This window comes from Crassostrea angulata, chromosome 2, assembly GCF_025612915.1.
Source record: "Crassostrea angulata isolate pt1a10 chromosome 2, ASM2561291v2, whole genome shotgun sequence".
NCBI lineage: Eukaryota > Metazoa > Mollusca > Bivalvia > Ostreida > Ostreidae > Magallana > Magallana angulata.
Genome location: NC_069112.1, coordinates 21,623,356 through 21,642,875, shown reverse-complemented (window position 1 = coordinate 21,642,875; position 19,520 = coordinate 21,623,356). Strand labels below are relative to the sequence as shown.

Here is a 19,520-nt window from a genome sequence, read left to right as displayed (position 1 = left end):
CGCCCTTTAATGAAAATCGACCTAGCTCTAACTAACTAATGGCATCCGTCCCGAGGATTAATTTACGTTTTTTGGTAAGTTACGCTTTAAGTGAGAAGAGCTCACTTATCACGGACTAGATATTCCGAGGCTGGAGTCTGTTTCACGAAAGCGTCGCAAATCGTACGTAGTTCATATGTGCGACGTAGGTAGTACTTAGTTTTAATATTTTGGGCGTTTCTCGAAAGCGATGTAAAAAGGCAGCGTCGTATGTAACGTATCTAACGTCATACATCTACGTTACCTTCGATGTAACGTTATTCTACGTCCTAGCGTTACTATCTGAAAATGGTGGTTTATATGAGGTTTGATGACTTTAAAATGTACGTATGAACACTGTTTTGTAAAGACACAGTCCCAGGGACCTTAACAAATTGCAAAATTTATATCCTCCTTTTTTCAATATTCTTAATCTGTCGTTCCTTATTACGAATTTTATGAACACTTTTTTATTTATTATTTTGAAATCCAAAAGGTTAATTATTAGGAAAACGATTATAGCTTGCCCTTTATAAACTGTTTTTTTTATTTAAGTTCCATTGACAAAGTATGAATTCATTGACCAAATCACTAGGTCCTAAATTCGACGTTTTAACTAAACTGCATGGTCAAATAAATCTGTCTTTACATTGTCAACATTACTTGTCTTTCATTTTTGAATCATCAGCATCTGCAGATGATTTGTCATTACGATTTTTATTTTGTTGTACAATGATTTCAATTTAGAGTAAAGGTGTATTAACAAAATGTGCTCTTTTTATGCGTTATCTGCTATTTGGTTGTTATCGGACATTCGTTGGAAGGAAAGCAATTCTTAAAAAACGGGGTGAGTCCAAATTTCTTAATGCAGCGACAAATGCGTACTCAAATAATTGGTTATTCTTTCAGCAGCTAAAAGCACAGATCGAATATCTCTTTGTAGAAGTTGAAATCTGCTTGTTCTGACAACCAAAATGGTTTATCAATTCTATGCACACGCACATAGCTTTACATAAGCAGGCAGAGGTAAAATTTCAAAATAACAGTTAGATAACAGACATTTTAAAACCTGAATCGTTAGGCGAAAACATGTTATTGTCAACAAGGTTGATAGTTGTCGGTCCATTCGGTTTTGACGGGTTTACGTTATCGGAAATTCGGGTTGAAAAAGTGTCCCCCCCCCCCCCCCCGCTTCAATATAGATTTTAAAAAGTGAATTAAGTCCAATTTAATGAGTGAAAAATTGACATGTATCGCCAATAATAACATATCCAAACGTATTGTGTTCTGCGTGATTTTTAAAAGGTGTTCTAACTATCAAATATAAGGTTGTTTTGATATAGAATAGAACAGGATATTACCAATTCGAGGCAGTCGTACATTGAAAATTAAGTGATAATTCAGTTTGGTTTTTTGATATCAAGCTAAAATCAAAATGGCTAATAATTGCGTGTTATATTATTGTAGTACTTCAGGGAAGATAACGATTGTGAGCAGTTTATTTAATCGATATATGTGTTCGTCTATGTAGACTAGTAAGCCTCTTATTATCAGCTTAAATTGAAACGTATTTTTTTTTGTCAATTGATCTATCCAAAACAGCTGCGATCCTGTATAGTTTTCTTTTTATTCATAGCAGATGTGATACTGATCAAAACAACGTTTTTGAAAATAAAACGATGTAAAAAGATTAACTGAATTCTGCATTCTAATCTTTTATCAATGAAATTTAAAAGTTTTAAATGTGCAATCGCCAGGGGGACATTTTAATCTCTTCAAGTAGACGTGAATTAGCGATGGATGACAACTTGATACTGTGAGGTTGTGAACAGGTAAGCGGCAAAGTTTGTCAAGAGTATTAAATTATTTTGTTGTATTAATTATACATGTAAATACTAAGCGTTAAATTTGCGAACTTCAATGGGTACACGATAAGCCTATGACATTTAATCAACTGTATGTTTAATGTTAATTAAAAGGTCTAGAACTGGTCACAATTGAGGGGGAAGGGGGACTAATTGCGCGATGAATGCTTCTTTTGATTGGGTCGTTTGTTTCTACATGCATTTAAAACTGTACATAAAACTAAACTGCTATTAGAATTGTGGTTTCATTAATTGTTATACATTGATTAAAACAGGAGTTTTGTTCACGTAAATCAGATATTTACGAATCAATTGTTAACAATTTGCTTGCATCCAAGGCACAGCTGGCGCGTGTCAACGTTCGTGTATTGATTATATTGGCCATGTGCATGCATACAGTGTACGTTTACACAATGACCCGCCTCACCCATTATTAAGTGTAATCTTTTTCGTTACCTTTAGGTAAATTCTAGTGAGATGGTCTTTATAAGCAAGGAAGGTGACAACTTTTTCTACCAGTAAGTATTTATTTTCAAAATGCACCTGATCCTACATCTTATGTTTTAAAAGGTCCGTGTTTGTATTTTTCCTTTTGACGTATGATTTTGATTTTGAACACTGTTCGTCATCACCACAAGTCTTTGATATTTTTTTCGATGATACATTTTCCCTTAAGGAATCATTGTACTGTTGACTATTAAACATCTTTAAAAAAACTTCATCATTAGCAATTCATATTTTTGTACAAGAAAGTATGTAAAACGGGTCTTTCGCAATTTAAAAGTATTCAATCTAAATTTATAAAAAAAGTCTGGCCACGCATAGTCACCAATTTTCCTTATATTTTATACATGGACACACCTAGGTCTCAAACGTAAAAAACCCACTAAAAGTTCGTTGCTGGAGGTAATCGTTGCCATAGTAATCGAGGCTAAAGATGGAAAAATAACACAACTTACCTGCTATGAAGCCATATTAGGAGGTTTTGCCCACTAATGTATGTATGTATAATGATATATGTTTACATTCTACTGTATTTTTCTTTAAATTCTTTAAATGCCTCTAAAAGCAACAATTAATCATTGCGTATGAATTTACATGTAATTTACGCAAGTAGTTTTCAAACAATGATTTCTATGCTATTGGTTAAATAGAATTGTTCCTGAATGTTGACAAAACATTATGTTTTACAATAAATCAACAAAAAAGTTTACTTTATTGTTAAAGGCAAAATTTCAAGAGTTATTTTTCATTGATTATAGTTTCATGCTTGTCGATCTCAACCCAACACTCTACGTCTTAACCAGTTTTTAAACCGGTTTTGTAAAACAGCTGTTCTTGCTGTTACTAATTTACTCCCTCCGTGATCTACAATATCTATCGATTTATCTAAGTAAATGATTGATTTCATCAGTAAGGGAATGTAAATATAAGCACTATATGATTTATTTTTGACGCGTTGTCGAGTCAATACCTACCGTCAGTTACGCAGACAAATCAACATAACGCGCTAACGCTCGTTAATCAATTTGTCTGCTCAACTGACGACAGTTATTGACACGACGACGTCAAAAATAAATCATTCAATTCTATAGAAACAACCTTTGTCCTATTTTCAATTCTTTAATTATATCAGAAAACTGATGGAGAAGCTAATACTTTTAGAGTATTATTATGGAAACCGTCACAAATTTTTTAAATGAGGTTTTTTGCGTTTTTTAATAAGCCGAAATGGGAAACTGTTAGTTTTTTACATCCATATCAATGTCCATGCAATATATATATTTTATTATGAAAATTGACATCCGTTGCTATGACAACAAGGCCAAAAAATTGGAAAAACTAAGAAATTTAAGATGATTTTGATATGCTTTAATTACTGATTTAAGAAATGTTTTGCAATTGTTTTAGTGGGAACTTGTAAAAAATGTACCTAAATTTTCATTATATACCACAAAAAGCTTTGTTTTGCAACACACAAATGTTGTTGCTATGGAAAATTAAGTTGCGAAAAGAAAAACCACACAGAAATTCTTACTTTTTGAAAAGTCCATAGCAACGGCAATTATTTAGAGAACCTATCAGATTTCTTTCAATTGTCATTAACGTTAAAGACATTCTTTATTTTTTCTCACCAGTTGATTTTATATATTAATTCATTTTAAGTGATTAATATCTATTAAAAATGCCTAAAAATATTATAATTTTTCCTATTTTAAAACTTGTTACCATAGCAATGGTTCTCAACTTTCATATTTAAATTCTGAATTGAACAATTCTAATAGCGTTTACCAAAAAATCCAAGATTTGCACTTTTACTCAAATTAAATGAAGAAAACAGATTTTAAAATTTCTGTTTAGTAGCTATAGAAACACTCTAAAGATAAGCGTTTCTTCATGAATGTGTTTCTTGCTTTTGAAAAATGAAAACTATTTTTAATGACATATTCTACCCTGGAATCCCCAAGTTGTGCACATTACTCACAATATGTTCTCAGAAAAGCATTAAATGCCATTTTTACAACTTTACCGTCGGTTACCATGGTAACGGGACCACATAGCAACAAACAAATGGTGTTAGGCTTTTTTACTCACCAAAGTCTATCAAATTGTCAAGTATGAAGAAAATCTGTGATTATACTTGGCCACCAAATTTCGATTCTTACTTTCAAAAACCATCCTCTTTATGGTAAATCATGACACTTCCTAAAGAGTATGATTTTGTTTTTTGCTTTCCATTTTTATAGGTTTTAATTTATTTAATTACAACTGTATCTTGACAGAAAACAGTTGTAAAATAAAGTATGTTTTCTTTTAAGAATTAAAAACATGATTTCTATTTCAGCAGAATAAAGAATGAAACCTTTTACGGAATCCTTATGATTGTATTTGGAGCTATAGTACTGGTTCTTGTTCTGTATTTAATTACAAAAATGTGTGCATGCGATGATGACGATGAACACACGAGTAAAGGTCCTCAACCTTTCCCGGGGAATCCCATTTTCGCTCACGAGCTTACCCCTGGTACAATAGTGTTACAGAGTGCTAATGGTGAATACTTCCGCATTCTACATGAGTACAGTTCAACGCATAATGACAACACAACTTGTAGGACCGACAGATCCTCTACTTTTGCCTATCCTGATACCGGTAAAGGTAGAATGGAACATGAACGAATACAAAGAACACCAACAGCACCTGCTTTTGATAATGACATGGTTACGAATACTCATAATACAGTTATGATTCAGCCTCCGCCCTACAACTCTTCATGGAGATGAATAAATTTGGACACATACTTTGCAGTAGTGTTTATTACGCAATTTAAGTATTTTGATCTTGTTCATATGACAATAAACCAAATAATGTTGCCTGCTAATGAAAATAGTATCAACAACTATTCTGCGTATGTACTCTGTCTTGTATTTATGACATAGAAAGTTAAAATGTAAAAATCCCTCCTAGGTCATGGTATAAAGCATTGTCCAAAATACGTGTTGTTGTGTGAAAATTGTTTGAAGAGTAGCATAATCATGTCGTCAGATGTCAAATAACGATTCGCTAATTTGCTGATAGAAGTAATTCTTTATTTATAAAATATTTTTATTTGATGGGTTGGAATTTAAAAAAGTGTGTATTCATTTATTCAAAGATTATACGATTTCTTCTTATCTTATTTGCATACTGTAAAAGTGGTTATTTACGCTTAGTGGGAATTTTTACTAGTTACGAGGTAAGCTTAAAACCGCGTAAAATACCCCCGCGCGTATGGTAAAATATTAAACAATTTAGAGTGGTTAAATCACGTAAACGCGTATTTAATGTCCACGCGTATATTTTGACCATAGGAAACGCGTACTTAGCGTAAATAACCACTTTTACAGTACTAGTATGTTAATCATTGACCTACTTAGATTCCATCTTCGTACAGGCAATTCATACCCTCTTTGGAATAAAATTAGAATGAATATTGAGATATCTTTTCTCAATTTATCTTCTTCAATCATGACAGAGTTTATTTTTAAGTTTAACGATTATTAAACGATTATTAAAACGATTGTTCAATACATACTGGCTTCATTGAGGTGTGTGAAGATGAGATAAAATAGCTGAGAAGAGGACTATATAAATCATTTATAAGGGTATTTTTTCATTTTTTTATTTATAAAACATTTTCATTGATCGTTTCTAAGTTTACAAGTGTGTTTTGTTTCAATAAAATATTATGCGATATCTTATCTCATTGAAAGTTAGAATAAAATCCAGATTACACATGGAAATTATATCAGGTTCTTTCCTTTCCTCTGACGGTCAACTAAATCGTGTTTTTTTTTCAATATAAATTTAAGCACCTATGTATGCATATCGTTATGATTGTTTATATAATTTAGCATTTGTACGATTTCTTGGAGTTGCAACATTTGAGTAGGTGTTGGTTATGCCAAATTGCTTAGAGTAACATTTAAAAAAGGTTTAACTTAAGTTTTTATGAACCGAGTATACATTTATTTCATTTTATTAGTTTTTTATACTGTTTAATCAGTAACAACTATCTGATTCTAAGATATTCGTACTTCTTAGTTAATAAGATTTATTATTAATGATAATTAAATGATTATTATTCAACTCGTTGCTTTTTTCTATCCCACGCCAAGGCTTGGGGATAGAAAACGCTCAACTCTTTGAATGACAATTATAACAGGTCATCGCAAATCATGAGATATTCTATATTAATATCGGTTTTTTTATTGAGTTACATGGTTAGTTATACTTTTTTACATAACCATGCATCTATCCTTCTGTTTTCAATAAAGCAAAAGTGAGAAAAGAACTACATCAATTGCACGATCAGTATGTGCTGGTCCCTGCTGATAAGGCAAGTAAGGCACATTGTATAAATTGCATTTTCAACGAACAAGGTTTCGATTCTACACATGACAATCCTATTTACACCCATAGCAGCCTTTCCAAGCAGGAAACTGGTTTCCGAAGCATCACAAAAGTCTTTAAAAATAGAGATATATAACAGGTTCCAGTAAATGTTCTACCAAGCCTCTTTCTTTACCCCTTGCTAAAACTCTTACAGCAGTGAATGAGAAACTTCAAGAGTATTGTACAACAATATAATCCACAATGGTAGGTATCAGATGTGGATACTAAACAACTCTAAAGAATTATTAGAAACTTTGAGGTCACAAAATGTTACCAAAATCAACGGAATCAAAACGTCAGATTTTCAACTATTTATACAACCATTCTTCATGACAAATTAAAATCTAGGCGTTTTGATATCATCGACAGTTGTTTCTTCAATAAAAATGGAAATCCTAAAAATTCTTACCTTTCTTTGGAAATCTAAAAATTTACTTTATTAAAAAACCATTCTGATTGCACAGATAAGTACTCTGAAGTTGACTGTAAAAAGATGGTTGAGTTTCTGATAGACAACATCTATGTAGTTTTTTTTGGAAATCATGTCTTCCAAGAATTCTGTTGGAATTCCCATGGGTAACAATTGTGCCCCATTGTTAGCAGATCTATTTGTGTATTCCTATGAAGCAGAATTTATTCAAAAATTTGTACGTGAAAAAAATAAATCACTCGCTGTGGCCTTCAATAATTCAGCAGTCAGGTATATCAACGACGTATTAACAATTAACAATTGTTATTTCCATTTTTACGTCGACTCGATATATCCCAGTAAACTTGAAATAAAGGATACCACAGAGTCTGCGTCACCTGTTTCATATTTAGATATTTTACTGGAAATGGACATTGATGGTAATCTAACAACAAAATGTTTTCTATAGTCATTTTTGATTACTTATGTAGCAATATACCTTCATCACCTGCATATGGTGTTTTTATCTCTCATTTAATTTGATACGCAAGGGCATGTTCTTCGTATGAACATTTTCTAAGGCTAGACAAGCTACTGACAAACAAGTTGATAAAACAGGACTATCAACAGTCTCAACTGAAGTCATCTTTTCGTAAGTTCTATTGTCGATACAATGACCTTGTCAGCAACCACAATCTGTCACTGGGTTGCATGCTGAGTGACGTTTTTCATACTTATTGTTAGACCACAATTAACCACCTAATTGTCGACGGACTTTTCTGTTTTCCCCCCGATTACGACAAAGAGCACACGGTCAGCAAAGGATGCTTACTCCTCATTGGCACCTGATCCTACCTCTATCTATTTGGAGGTCTGTGTTGCTCTGCTTTGAATTTGTATTTCGTTTTATGGATTTTTGAAATGGTTGACGGTTTGTTATTGTCATTTTTTTTTCAAAATACAAAATGTACAATTATAAAGATTTGGATTTATTTTAGACCACATATCATGAAGAGAAAATCTGGTATATATTTTTAATCGAATCTTCTAAATCAAAAACATAATTGAAGAGAATTGTCGTGATGTATTTGTTTTAAGTTTTTTTTAGATTATTGAAGTCAGTACATGCTGTCTCGTGCAGCCAAATTAAGCTTACTGTGTGTTTTTTGTGAAACTATAGGTCATTCTAACAATAGGCATCTTCTGCTACACTGCAAATTTAAGATAGTGCCTCACTATTTGATTTAAATCTGATATGCTTCAAAAACCTAAACAGCAAAAACTGAAAAAACAAGCGTCAAATCTAAAAGGGATATGTTACAAATGTGTCAATCAGCATTATTGCTTCATCAATAAAAATATCAAAATATGTTGGGTTTTCTTTTGGACGTAGGTAGACATCACAAATCAAAATAACTTTTGGGAAGATACATTGCACGCGAAGAATGGAAACTGATCAGCTGATTTTGCGTTTTAAGTAAAATCATAGATAGCGTAAATGTCTGACTTAGAAGACCGATTATAACTGTTTTGTGACCCCTACGATAAACGCCTTTCCATCCTATGCTAATTTAGGGAGGTACAATCTGAAATATAACAACATAAACTGATCATTTTTATAAATCGGAAAATGTATTCAAGAAAAGCATTGTTATTCATTATGTTTGCAATGCGCAGGCAAAAAACAAACGATATACGTTGCATCAACCTTGCTGTGTGTCATTTATGCAAAATTAATGCACAATTTTTTCAAAACAAATCATGGGCTAAGAATGTCTTTTATTTCCATGAATTGAATTTCAAGTTCTTAAAAGTGTAAACCGATGAAAGAGAGAGAGAGAGAGAGAGAGAGAGAGAGAGAGAGAGAGAGAGAGAGAGATAGAGAGAGAGAGAGATTGTAAACTAGTGGAGATCATTTTTATATAATTCTCTAATACGCTTTTTGTTTACTAAGCTGAATTATCTATCGTCCCATTCTGGTTGTCATTAAACTAGTGTAAAGAATTCACTGACTCTGACGACAAAGCCTTGTAACTTAAGGACTTTGCTGTTTTTGGTGCTGGAAATATATACTATTATCTATACTGTTGCTTTGTAGATATACAATTCTACCAATTCAAGACAAAAAAATTTTGGATACAAATTGTGTTCTTACTTTAACTACTTACATAAATGCGTGCTGTTTTTTTTTTTATTAACTTTATGCATTTTACATCAAACCGAACCAATAAGGATATATATTTTCTTGTTGTTATAAAATTATGATTTAACCAGCTATATCCTGCGATGTCTTGAACTAAAATGATTTTATTATATTTGTTTAAATACAATCAACAGTATAGACATTTCAGTGGTATCAGTTATATTTAACAGCGTTAAAATTTATTATCAGTTATTGCCGTAAGGTTGTTGGATAAGGTCAAATGTTTTCACCTTATATTGATTGATTGATATCCTTCAAAAGGATAGAAAATGAATACCTAGACAATACAATAAAAAGTTAAAACGACGACAAATAATTAAAATAAGTTTCGATTCATTTTTTTAATAGATTTTTAATTAAGGTCTTCCGTTTCCAACGGAAGACCTTATTGTTATTGCTTTGTTTCTTTTTCCCTTTTATTTTTTTTTCTTACGCTTTTTTGTACAAGCGATTTTTTGAAAACGACTTGACCGATTTTCGTGAAAATTTCAGATCTAGTAGATATTGATAAAAACCTTATATATAATTTTTTATTTCAATGACGTCATTTCCGTTCGGGAGATATTGACGTTTTAGTGATTTTTAGAGGGTCATTTTGTCCTGCTATCTCCTCCTAAACGAAAAAAGATATTGAATTTAAATTTTCAGGGATTGTAGACAAAAGATTGTAGATGTGTTTAAAGGCATTTGTGGTTGTCTGGCTTCAAAGGCGTCGAAGCTCGCCTGGACCCGAAAATCGAGTTTAAAAAAACGATGTAATTTTTAATGGTTTTCGTTCTTTATCTCCTTTCCTGAAAATATTTTACCATAACATATAGAGCAAATAAAATTTCTATTTACAGGATTTTGATAACAAAAAAGGGGCTGGTCTCTTAAATAAGGGGCCAAAAGGGCTCTAAAATCTTTCTCCCATAGCACTTTACTAAGAAATATTTTGTAATATGTGTAAGAAACAAAAATGTTCATCTTTTACTAATAAAACTATACATTATAAATTTTTTATTATGCGTTACGTAATTAGGGGTTTTAAGGGGCCAAAAATCCAAAACTTCGATCGAATATATCTCAAAAAGGAGAAATATTTTGAAAAGCAATATAGAATAAAAGATGCTTAGAATGATGTTTAAAACAATATTCAATCATAGAATTTTCGTTATCTGGCCCCAATAAGGAGATTAGGGGTCGGCCCCTAAAATGTCCTTTCCCAGATAGCTCTTAAACGGCAAAGAATTTCTAAACACTTGTTGAACAAAATATGTTTAATATCAAAAGAACTTTCGTATGATGCCAAGAAAAAGGGGCTGGCCCTTCAATTTAGGGGCCAAAAGGGCTCTTACGTCTTTCTTCTATAGCACTTTACTGAAAAATGTTTTGTTATATGTTTAAGAAGCAAAAATGTTCATCTTTTACTAATAAAACTATACTTTATAAAAATTTCATTATGCGTTACGTAATTAGGGGTTTTAAGGGGCCAAATGTCCAAAATTTCGATCGAATATATCTCAAAAAGGACAAATATTTTAAAAAGCAATATAGAATAAAAGATGCTTAGAATGATGTTTTAAACAATATTCAATCATAAAATTTTCGTTATCTGGCCCCAATAAGGAGATTAGGGGTCGGCCCCTTAAATATCATATCCCAGATAGCTCAAAAACGGCAAAGAATTTCTAAACACTTGTTGTACAAAATATGTTTAATATCAAAAGAACTTTCGTATGATGCCAAGAAAAAAGGGCTGGCCCTTCAATTTAGGGGCCAAAAGGGCTCTAAAGTCTGTCTTCCATAGCACTTTACTGAGAAATATTTTTTTATATGTTTAAGAAGCAAAAATGTTCATCCTTTACTAATTAAACTATACATTATAAAATTTTTATTATGCGTTACGTAATTAGGGGTTTTAAGGGGCCAAAAGTCCAAAACTTCGATCGAATATATCTCAAAAAGGACAAATATTTTGAAAAGCAATATAGAATAAAAGATGATTAGAATGATGTTTAAAACAATATTCAATCATAAAATTTTCGTTATCTGGCCCCAATAAGGAGATTAGGGGTCGGCCCCTAAAACGTCATATCCCAGATAGCTCAAAAACGGCAAAGAATTTCTAAACACTTGTTGAACAAAATATGTTTAATATCAAAAGAACTTTCGTATGATGCCAAGAAAAAGGGGCTGGCCCCTCAATTTAGGGACCAAAAGGGCTCTAAAGTCTTTCTTCCATAGCACTTCACTGAAAAATGTTTTGTTAAATGTTTAGGAAGCAAAAATGTTCATCTCACATTTATTTAACAACATATTATAATTATTTTATCATGTGTTCCGTATTAAGGGGTTTTAATGGGTTTTAAGGGGCCAGAAGTACCAAACTTTGATAACATACCTCAAACAGAACAAATATTTTAAAAAACATTATTTTGAAAATCAATATAGAATAACATGCTGAGAATGATGTTCCTAATAAAATTCAACCATCAATTTTTTTTTGTTGCCCTAATAAGGAGATAAAGGGTCAAATATCAAAGTCAAGGTCATATAACCTTCAAAAAATCGCACGGAAGACCTCCTCGTTGCTCGCAACGAGATCGTGTCTAGTTATTTTTCTTATTCGTAAATTGTGAGTACAAAGATATAAATAATTCAAATATATATATTGCTCTATTTTTTTTTTAATCAAAACGTATTTTGGGAAGATAGTCCTGATCCATGATTTTTTTTTCTTTTCCAAAGGTCTTAGCTTTATAGTGTTTAGATTTTTCCTAGAAATATCTTAAACTGCGTAACGTTATATGATGCAGGTACTTCAGAGGTTTGGTATCCACAAGTATATACAGCGTTTGGTCATAATTATTTGTTCAGAAACAAAAAGTAAAATTGAGTTTTAAGATCATTTTCTTTATTCCAAAAAATGCAAAGTTGAAAATAGAAAAGTATGTACAACAATATAGGAAGAAAAAGATGTGAATGCATTAATTTTGAATCGAAAAAAGTGACGCTGATCCGGACTATGACATTTTTATCCCGGGCATTAGTGTCTGTATAAAAGAAATCTTACTGAACGTTGAACATTTTACACAGGGCGAAAAACCATCTTTAAGCAAGTCCTTAAAGGTGGCTTAAAGGTGACTTAAAGGAGCTTAAAGGCTATACAACCTTTAAGCCGCCTTTAAGTCACCTTTAAGCAAGTGCTTATAGGTCCTTAATGTCCAAACTTCTTTAAGCTACCTTTAAGCCACCTTTAAGCCACCTTTAAGCATCTTTAAGTGGCATTTACGCTCTCTTTACACTGCCTTTACACTGTCTTTAAGTGGCCTTTAAGTCAATATTGATCAAGCTGAACAATAAAATCATATATTAAATGCAAAAGCTCTTTTATAGAGATGGGAGGGGGTCATCCGAGTGATAATATAATTTCCAAGGAAGGGGGGGGGGGTGTTCCAGCATGCAGGCGGTTTTAATCGTCGCTCCATTAAACACAGATCGCTATCATCAGCACCGCTCTGATGGACACAGATTGCCGTTATAAAATTCTTTATAATTTTTGGGGGGTTTCAATATTATTGTAGGTATGAGCGCAGTCTCTGTATCTTAATATGTGCATAAAACTAATTAAAGTATGTTTGTTTCCTATTACATGTATAAATTAATCGGTAAAAAAAATCTCTCTCTCTCTCTCTCTCTCTCTCTCTCTCTCTCTCTCAGTTCATCCGGTTATTAAACAAAATAAAGATAATGAACCAAAAATGCATGATTTAATTTGTTAATCGGTTTAAGGTTTGTATTTTTTTTTCAATTTTCATTATTTCTAACTCTAGATCTGCTAGATACATGTTAAAGATGAAAAGACTCTCAACTGCCTTTGTTATATCGGGCAGGATATTACTGCTTTGTTTGTCTAGACATAGTTTTGTTCGTTTGTGTATATCTAATTAGAGTCTATTGTTTGTCCAACTTAAGAAAACCCCTGGAACTAACACAGAATATACAAGATATACACAGCAGTTGTGTCGTGTGCCCAGGTGCATGTTTGTGTATATCTAATTAAAGTCTATTGTTTGTCCAACTTAAGAAAACCCCTGGAACTAACACAGAATATACAAGATATACACAACAGGTGTGTTGTGTGCCCAGGTGCACGTCAGGGTTTCTAAAGGCGTTGAATCTTAGTATGTACGAGTATACGATAAGTCTAGTGAATAAAAGTTAATTTACATTTGTAATTCATTTTCAAAGTATTATTTCCTAGCTCTGGGTTTCAAAGATGTTACGTCTACAAATTAACGATACATGTATGTAAGAGTAAAATCTTGAGGCTAATTAATGTACCGGTGATCATAAATAGGGGTTGATTATTTAAATATATGTATAAGGGTAAATATGTCAAATATACCCGGCCTGGCACATCATACAATTGTATGTACAAGTCATTTGCAATTGCCACATGCAGTAAATACGTCACCGGTAATTGGTAATTTTGTTTGTTATAGAATTGATAGTTTAAAAATCATGAACATGTACATACAATTACATGTAAATATTTAAACATATTGGAACGGCGCCGCGATCATGAAAACCGGGAAATTGCGGGAAATTGAACAAATACCCTAATAGTATCAATGCATTTAATAAAAGAAATGATTTCATTTTCTTTCTTACATTTTTATAGCTATAAATTAGATGAACGTATATCTACTCAGTTTAAATTTATTAACTAAGATAGCCTACTATAGTGAACCTAACGGTTTCCATTTAGGTATAATATATTTTTGTTCACTGAAGACCAAGTTCCGTATTTCATTCTAAATACATGCATGCATGTAATTTATAAATTAGATATAATTGATTGTTACAAACTGAATGGTTTGTCAAAATCTTTTCAAGTAAACACATTTCAATACAGTGAATCAATATCCACTGCTATATAGGATATAAAAACGCTCATATATATGTAAGTTGCCGTGGCGCAGAGGATGTGTTGTGATGCTAGTAAACCAAGGGTCCCGGGTTCAATTCTGGCCGTGGCCGGTTTTTTTTGTGTTTTTTTTCTTCATTTTTCTTTCTAGAACAAAAACCGTTTTAATACCTTTTCTTTCATAAAGTTAATACATTTTGTTGGAAATTAAGCACAATATTGAATTAAATTTTTTTTAATGGCTTAAAGGTGGCTTAAAGGTAGCTTAAAGGTGGCTTAAAGGTGGCTTAAAGAAGTTTGGACATTAAGGACCTATAAGTTGTCCTTAAAGGGGGCTTAAAGGTGGCTTAAAGATAGTCTTTAAGCTGCCTTTAAGCCATCTTTACGCTTTCTTTAAGCCACCTTTAAGCAATACTTATAGCTTAAAGGTAGCTTAAAGGTGGCTTAAAGATCGTCTTTAAGCTACCTTTAAACACCTTTAAGCTATCTTTAAGGAGGACTTAAAGATGGTCATTCATCCTGTGTTAATATATATTTAACAAGTGGTTGTAGCATCTGTAATTTTTTATTGGGTATTTGGTTCTTTGCTTTAGAGAAATACACGAAAGGAAATATGAATGTTCGTAGTTATTTAAAGTAACGTTTTTAAGTACAGAACACTTCATACAAACTAAGACAAAGATCGTCAACGGTGATAGGAGTAAAATAAGTGTTCATTCATAATTGGCTATAAAAGCTTCATTATATATCATTGTTAAACTTTCAGTTTCTTAAAAATAATTTCAAAAGTGTTGTTTAAGATTAGATTATTGATAAAAGCACAAAAAGGCAAAATGAAAAAAACAAAAACAAAATCAAAAAAAGATAAATATGAAAGTTTGACAATGATATATAATGAAGCTATTATCTAAATAAAACCAGTGTTTACATTAACCAGTTATTTTTATTTAAAAGCGTTTCAGACGGTGAATAAACCTTGAACAGTTTGATAGACATTCATATTTAGTTTAATCTGATTAATTTAATCATAAAATGGCAAGGATGAAAAAATAAACGTACAACTGCATTTCCAAAGTTGGGGAAGACGTCAAAAAATAAACGATAATGCCATCAGCTTGTAAACTTGATCCAGAAATGAACTAGCCAGGAATCATCCCGTATCCAGTCACCACATGACTATGAAAAGATTATATCTTACCGACTTTGTGTAAATGACATTACTCAAAATATTATAATATAGGATTAATAAGATATAATTTGATAATAATCAGAAATTAATATAAAAAAATGAAAGTTAAAAGATCGTTCATAATGTAAAAATGGAATCCATGACATTTGTGTCTGTAAAACACAAAGGAGCCAGACTCTTCATTTGAATAAACCTCAAAGAATCTCCTACAAGAGTTTTGTGTTAAGTTTAGTTTGAATTGACACTTTATATCTGGAGAAGATTTGTGAACGGTTTAAGAGGACATAAAAATGACAACAACAACTATGGAAAAGGTACATTTGAGCCTTCGATTCGATCTGGTGAGTTAAAACAACAACAAAAGAACGGTGAATTAAATCTCACAAAGTTTGTTTGACATGAATATTTGGTTTAGTCAGTTCTTGTTATTTAATCCTTGACTACTTAAGCAAGTTTAGTGAGCTGTTTACATGAAGCTTGGAAATTTAAATTACGATTTATATTGATAGGTTGTATTTTTTTTCTTTATTTAGGAGGTTGGGGTGGTCAAGTCGTACTTGCTTCATTTCAAAAATATTACTACCTATTATGTAAACAATAAATACGGTAGCGATAATGATAAAAATGTTTATCAAATAAGTTAATCTAAATATTTCATTTCTTGTTACATTTCTTTTCATGGTAGGTTTTATCTTTAACGAACGCCCTAATTCATTGAGACATTCCCCAAAACGGTAAAAAATTTAAAGGCTAACTGTTGGTTTTGCATCGATGTCTAATTTTGCATAAGAGCTGTTGGTTTTATTTTACGCTGGTTAATTCGTATTGAACAATATATTATTTTTAATTTGTCATTCGTTTTGCATAAACGTCTTTTTATCCAATTCCGCCGCCATAACCAAACATTCTTTTCTGAATAGTTTTTTACTGCCCTTGGTTCCTAAAAAAAAATCACCTTGATTGAAATTATGAACATAGTTAGATTATCATTAATGATGACGGGCTGAACAACCATAGGTTTATTTAATAAATTATTTTTTAACTATGGTGTACGAAATAAAGTAACGTAAGTCAAGCAAATTCGGTAAACACACGGATTGTATTGTAATGAGGCGCTACAACAATAATTAGATCATATCGGAATGATGAAACGTTTTGCTGATACTAAGGTTCGCTTTTGGGTAATAAACTAATATATTTTTTATTACTTACATATGAATTGACTACCAAATAAAACATTAAACAAAATGTTTATGTCTCACCCTATCGTTACAGAAAAGGTATGTTGTAAACTTAATTTCACCGTTGTTTTTTTTTTTACCTATTGGACTATTAAAGGTTCCATGTTTACATTGGTGATTATATTTGCTTGATATGCTATTAATATTTTATTTGTTACTGATTCATCACAACCCTTCATTAATTTAACTTCAGATAAAACTATTGAGGATTAGAAATTGACAAAATAAAACCTATATTGAACCGAAAATTATTAATACATCCCTTTTTCATAAAGAAGCAAAATAAAATTACATCAAATGTTTTCCTTTCAAATAAATCGGACATTCGTCTCCCTGTTCCATGTATCAAGCGTTCCTGCAGAATAATAAAAAAATATTTACTTTATGTAAAGTACAAAGTAGTGATTTAAATAAAGATACCATATTTAGGTTTGTCCACATTTCAGGCGAAAGACCTCCTATTTTTTATGTTCTACTTTTTCTTCTTCTTCCTTGATGTGAAATTTTTGTTATCAGGGTTTTCCAAACAATTTCTACTTTATGTAATCGGTCCTTTAAAGTTATGCTACATGTACCAAATGGTCCTGTATCAAAAAACTCCTAGAAATTACAGAGTTATTGCCCTTTGGGTATGAAATGCTTGTAATCGCTACTTCTCTAAAACCAGAAGAGATAATATAATTACAAAGTTGAATAAGACAATCAAACTTCATACAATACAGTCTAAATTATTGAAATGCATTGCAGCATTGCTGGGTTCACTATTAGAAGTATGCAGAATACAAAAACTCACCGTGTCCTCTGCATTTCCAGCGCTGAATAGCATATAACATACTAAAAGCAGAGTGATGACCTTCATCTGAAATAAATACAAGTATGTAACATAGAAGTGTAAATCGTTTTCCAGCCGTTTAACATATAAGAAAAGTATCATCAAACAGTATATGTATGGAAAAAATAGATTTTTTAAATAAAAGGCAAACCAACTTTTTTAACTTATAACTTATTTTAGCGTATGTATATACCATTATCAAAATGCTGGCATCAGAATTAAATCTTATATCGCCAACACTCTTTTTTATTTAGCATTTATCAAATTTATTCAAACTAAGTACTCAATGCCTACGACTTTTGTATGTAGCGATTTGTTACAAAATTAAAGATCCAGATAAATTCATAAAACATAAGTTCCTATTTAAGCAATAAATACACCTTTAATTTGTGTTTGGATACTCCTTTTTACTGCCTGTCACTGTTTTGAGTTAAGGAAATGTTAAGTAAGAATATTGAAAACTATATTACGAAATAATTTATAAGGAGGTTATAATCAATTAAATGTAGAAAAAAAAAACCCAAAACAAAAGCATCAAAACAGTACACGTGTAGTTGCTATCTTGGTTAAATTGCAGATAATAAACATTATTTACCGAGGTTTTATGATAACAATGTTCTCTATATAGAATTTAAATAAAAAAAATATTATAACGTGAGCCTTATTAATTATGTTATATATTCTTCCTCTGATGAGATTTATCACCGCATGATTTCTTTGACATTTCGATTATAAGTTTAATGCTTAAATTCACCAGTTGCGACGTATATGAATTTGTAATGTAACTTTTTCTGCCTTATCAATTAAACAGATAACGTATAAAAATAATAGTAAACATACTTGTTTATATTGATCAATGTGCAATTATTTTTAATAATCTTACATTTGAAATCAAAGCTTGTATAAACACCGATATCTTGTTGCTTGGGTAAAATAAAAAAAACTAAAATAGATAAATTAAGTATTTCTGTTAAGTTATGCACGTACTGTGTAACATGGTTTTTTTTCTTTTAAAATCGTTCTTCGTTAAATTTTCTTTGATAAACGTATTAGAAATAAATTGACATTCTAACCATTTGTGGAAGTTTCGTATATTCTGATCATGAATGGCATTTTGTTTTCTTTTTTTGTGCAAAGAGTATCTGACTCTAATAATATATTTTTTAAATGGTTAATTAGCTTTGATCAAATATATTACGAATAGTATACGTACCGGGAATGCTACAGTTCTAACGTTGAGCACGTCAGCAGAAACAATTAAAATGAAAAATTGCGTCATTTTAACATGACACAAAATCATATTTACTACAATGGACAACAAATTAAGAAATCTATAATTCAATTTCTTACATTTGTTTAACTTTTTGATAAAGAGAAATACACGCAAATTCAATTTTAATATGTTGTAAAATATTTTCAGCACGATAGTTTATAATACTTTAGTTTGACATGTTGCACTTTACATTCATTGCTTCTTCTTCTTCTTTTTCTTCTTCTTCTTCTTCTTCTTCTTCTTCAAGTTTTGCAAATACTAGTATCTGTATTGTTAGATTATATATTCAAGTCAATCAATTCAAGACAAAAATATGTTTGTTTTTTCTTTCAATTTTATGAATACTTTTTTATGCACTTTACATCAAACAGAACCATTAAGGGACATTTATTTTTTATTTATTTTTTTATTTTATTTTTTTGTTTTTTTTTTTTTGGGGGGGGGTTAATTATGACCTAACCAATTAAACCCTGCAATATCTTGTTCTGTATTGATTTTATTGTGTTTGTTTAAATACAATCAACAGTATCAAAGTTTCAATAATATCAGTTATTTCTAAGATCGTTAAAACGTATTCTCAGCTATTGTTATTAAGTTGTTGGTTTGAAAGAAGTCAAATGTTTTAACTTTAAATTGATTGATTGAT

At 31.1% G+C, this 19,520-nt stretch overlaps 1 protein-coding gene across 2 annotated transcripts; it reads left to right on the top strand.

Moving 5' to 3' along the window:
* Positions 1 to 1,613: 1,613 nt before the first annotated feature.
* LOC128173260 (uncharacterized) lies at positions 1,614 to 5,388 on the top strand. Of its 2 annotated transcripts, XM_052838976.1 has the most exons (3): positions 1,614 to 1,850; positions 2,346 to 2,401; positions 4,729 to 5,388. In XM_052838976.1, exons 2-3 carry the CDS (start codon positions 2,361 to 2,363, stop codon positions 5,162 to 5,164), a joined length of 477 nt encoding a protein of 158 aa, XP_052694936.1. In that variant the 5' UTR covers positions 1,614 to 1,850; positions 2,346 to 2,360; the 3' UTR covers positions 5,165 to 5,388. The 2 variants fall into 2 exon arrangements, with proteins under 2 accessions (XP_052694936.1, XP_052694937.1); XM_052838977.1 differs by lacking the exon at positions 1,614 to 1,850 and having other exon boundaries at positions 2,270 to 2,401; positions 4,732 to 5,388.
* The last annotated feature ends 14,132 nt before the right edge of the window (positions 5,389 to 19,520 follow it).

What these genes read in the sequence shown, in the direction of transcription:
- LOC128173260 (XM_052838976.1), top strand. Translation starts at nt 2,361, where the DNA reads ATGGTCTTTATAAGCAAGGAAGGTGACAACTTTTTCTACCA. An exon ending in GGTGACAACTTTTTCTACCA is followed by an intron (nt 2,402 to 4,728) that starts GTAAGTATTTAT and finishes TTTCTATTTCAG; the next exon opens with CAGAATAAAGAATGAAACCT.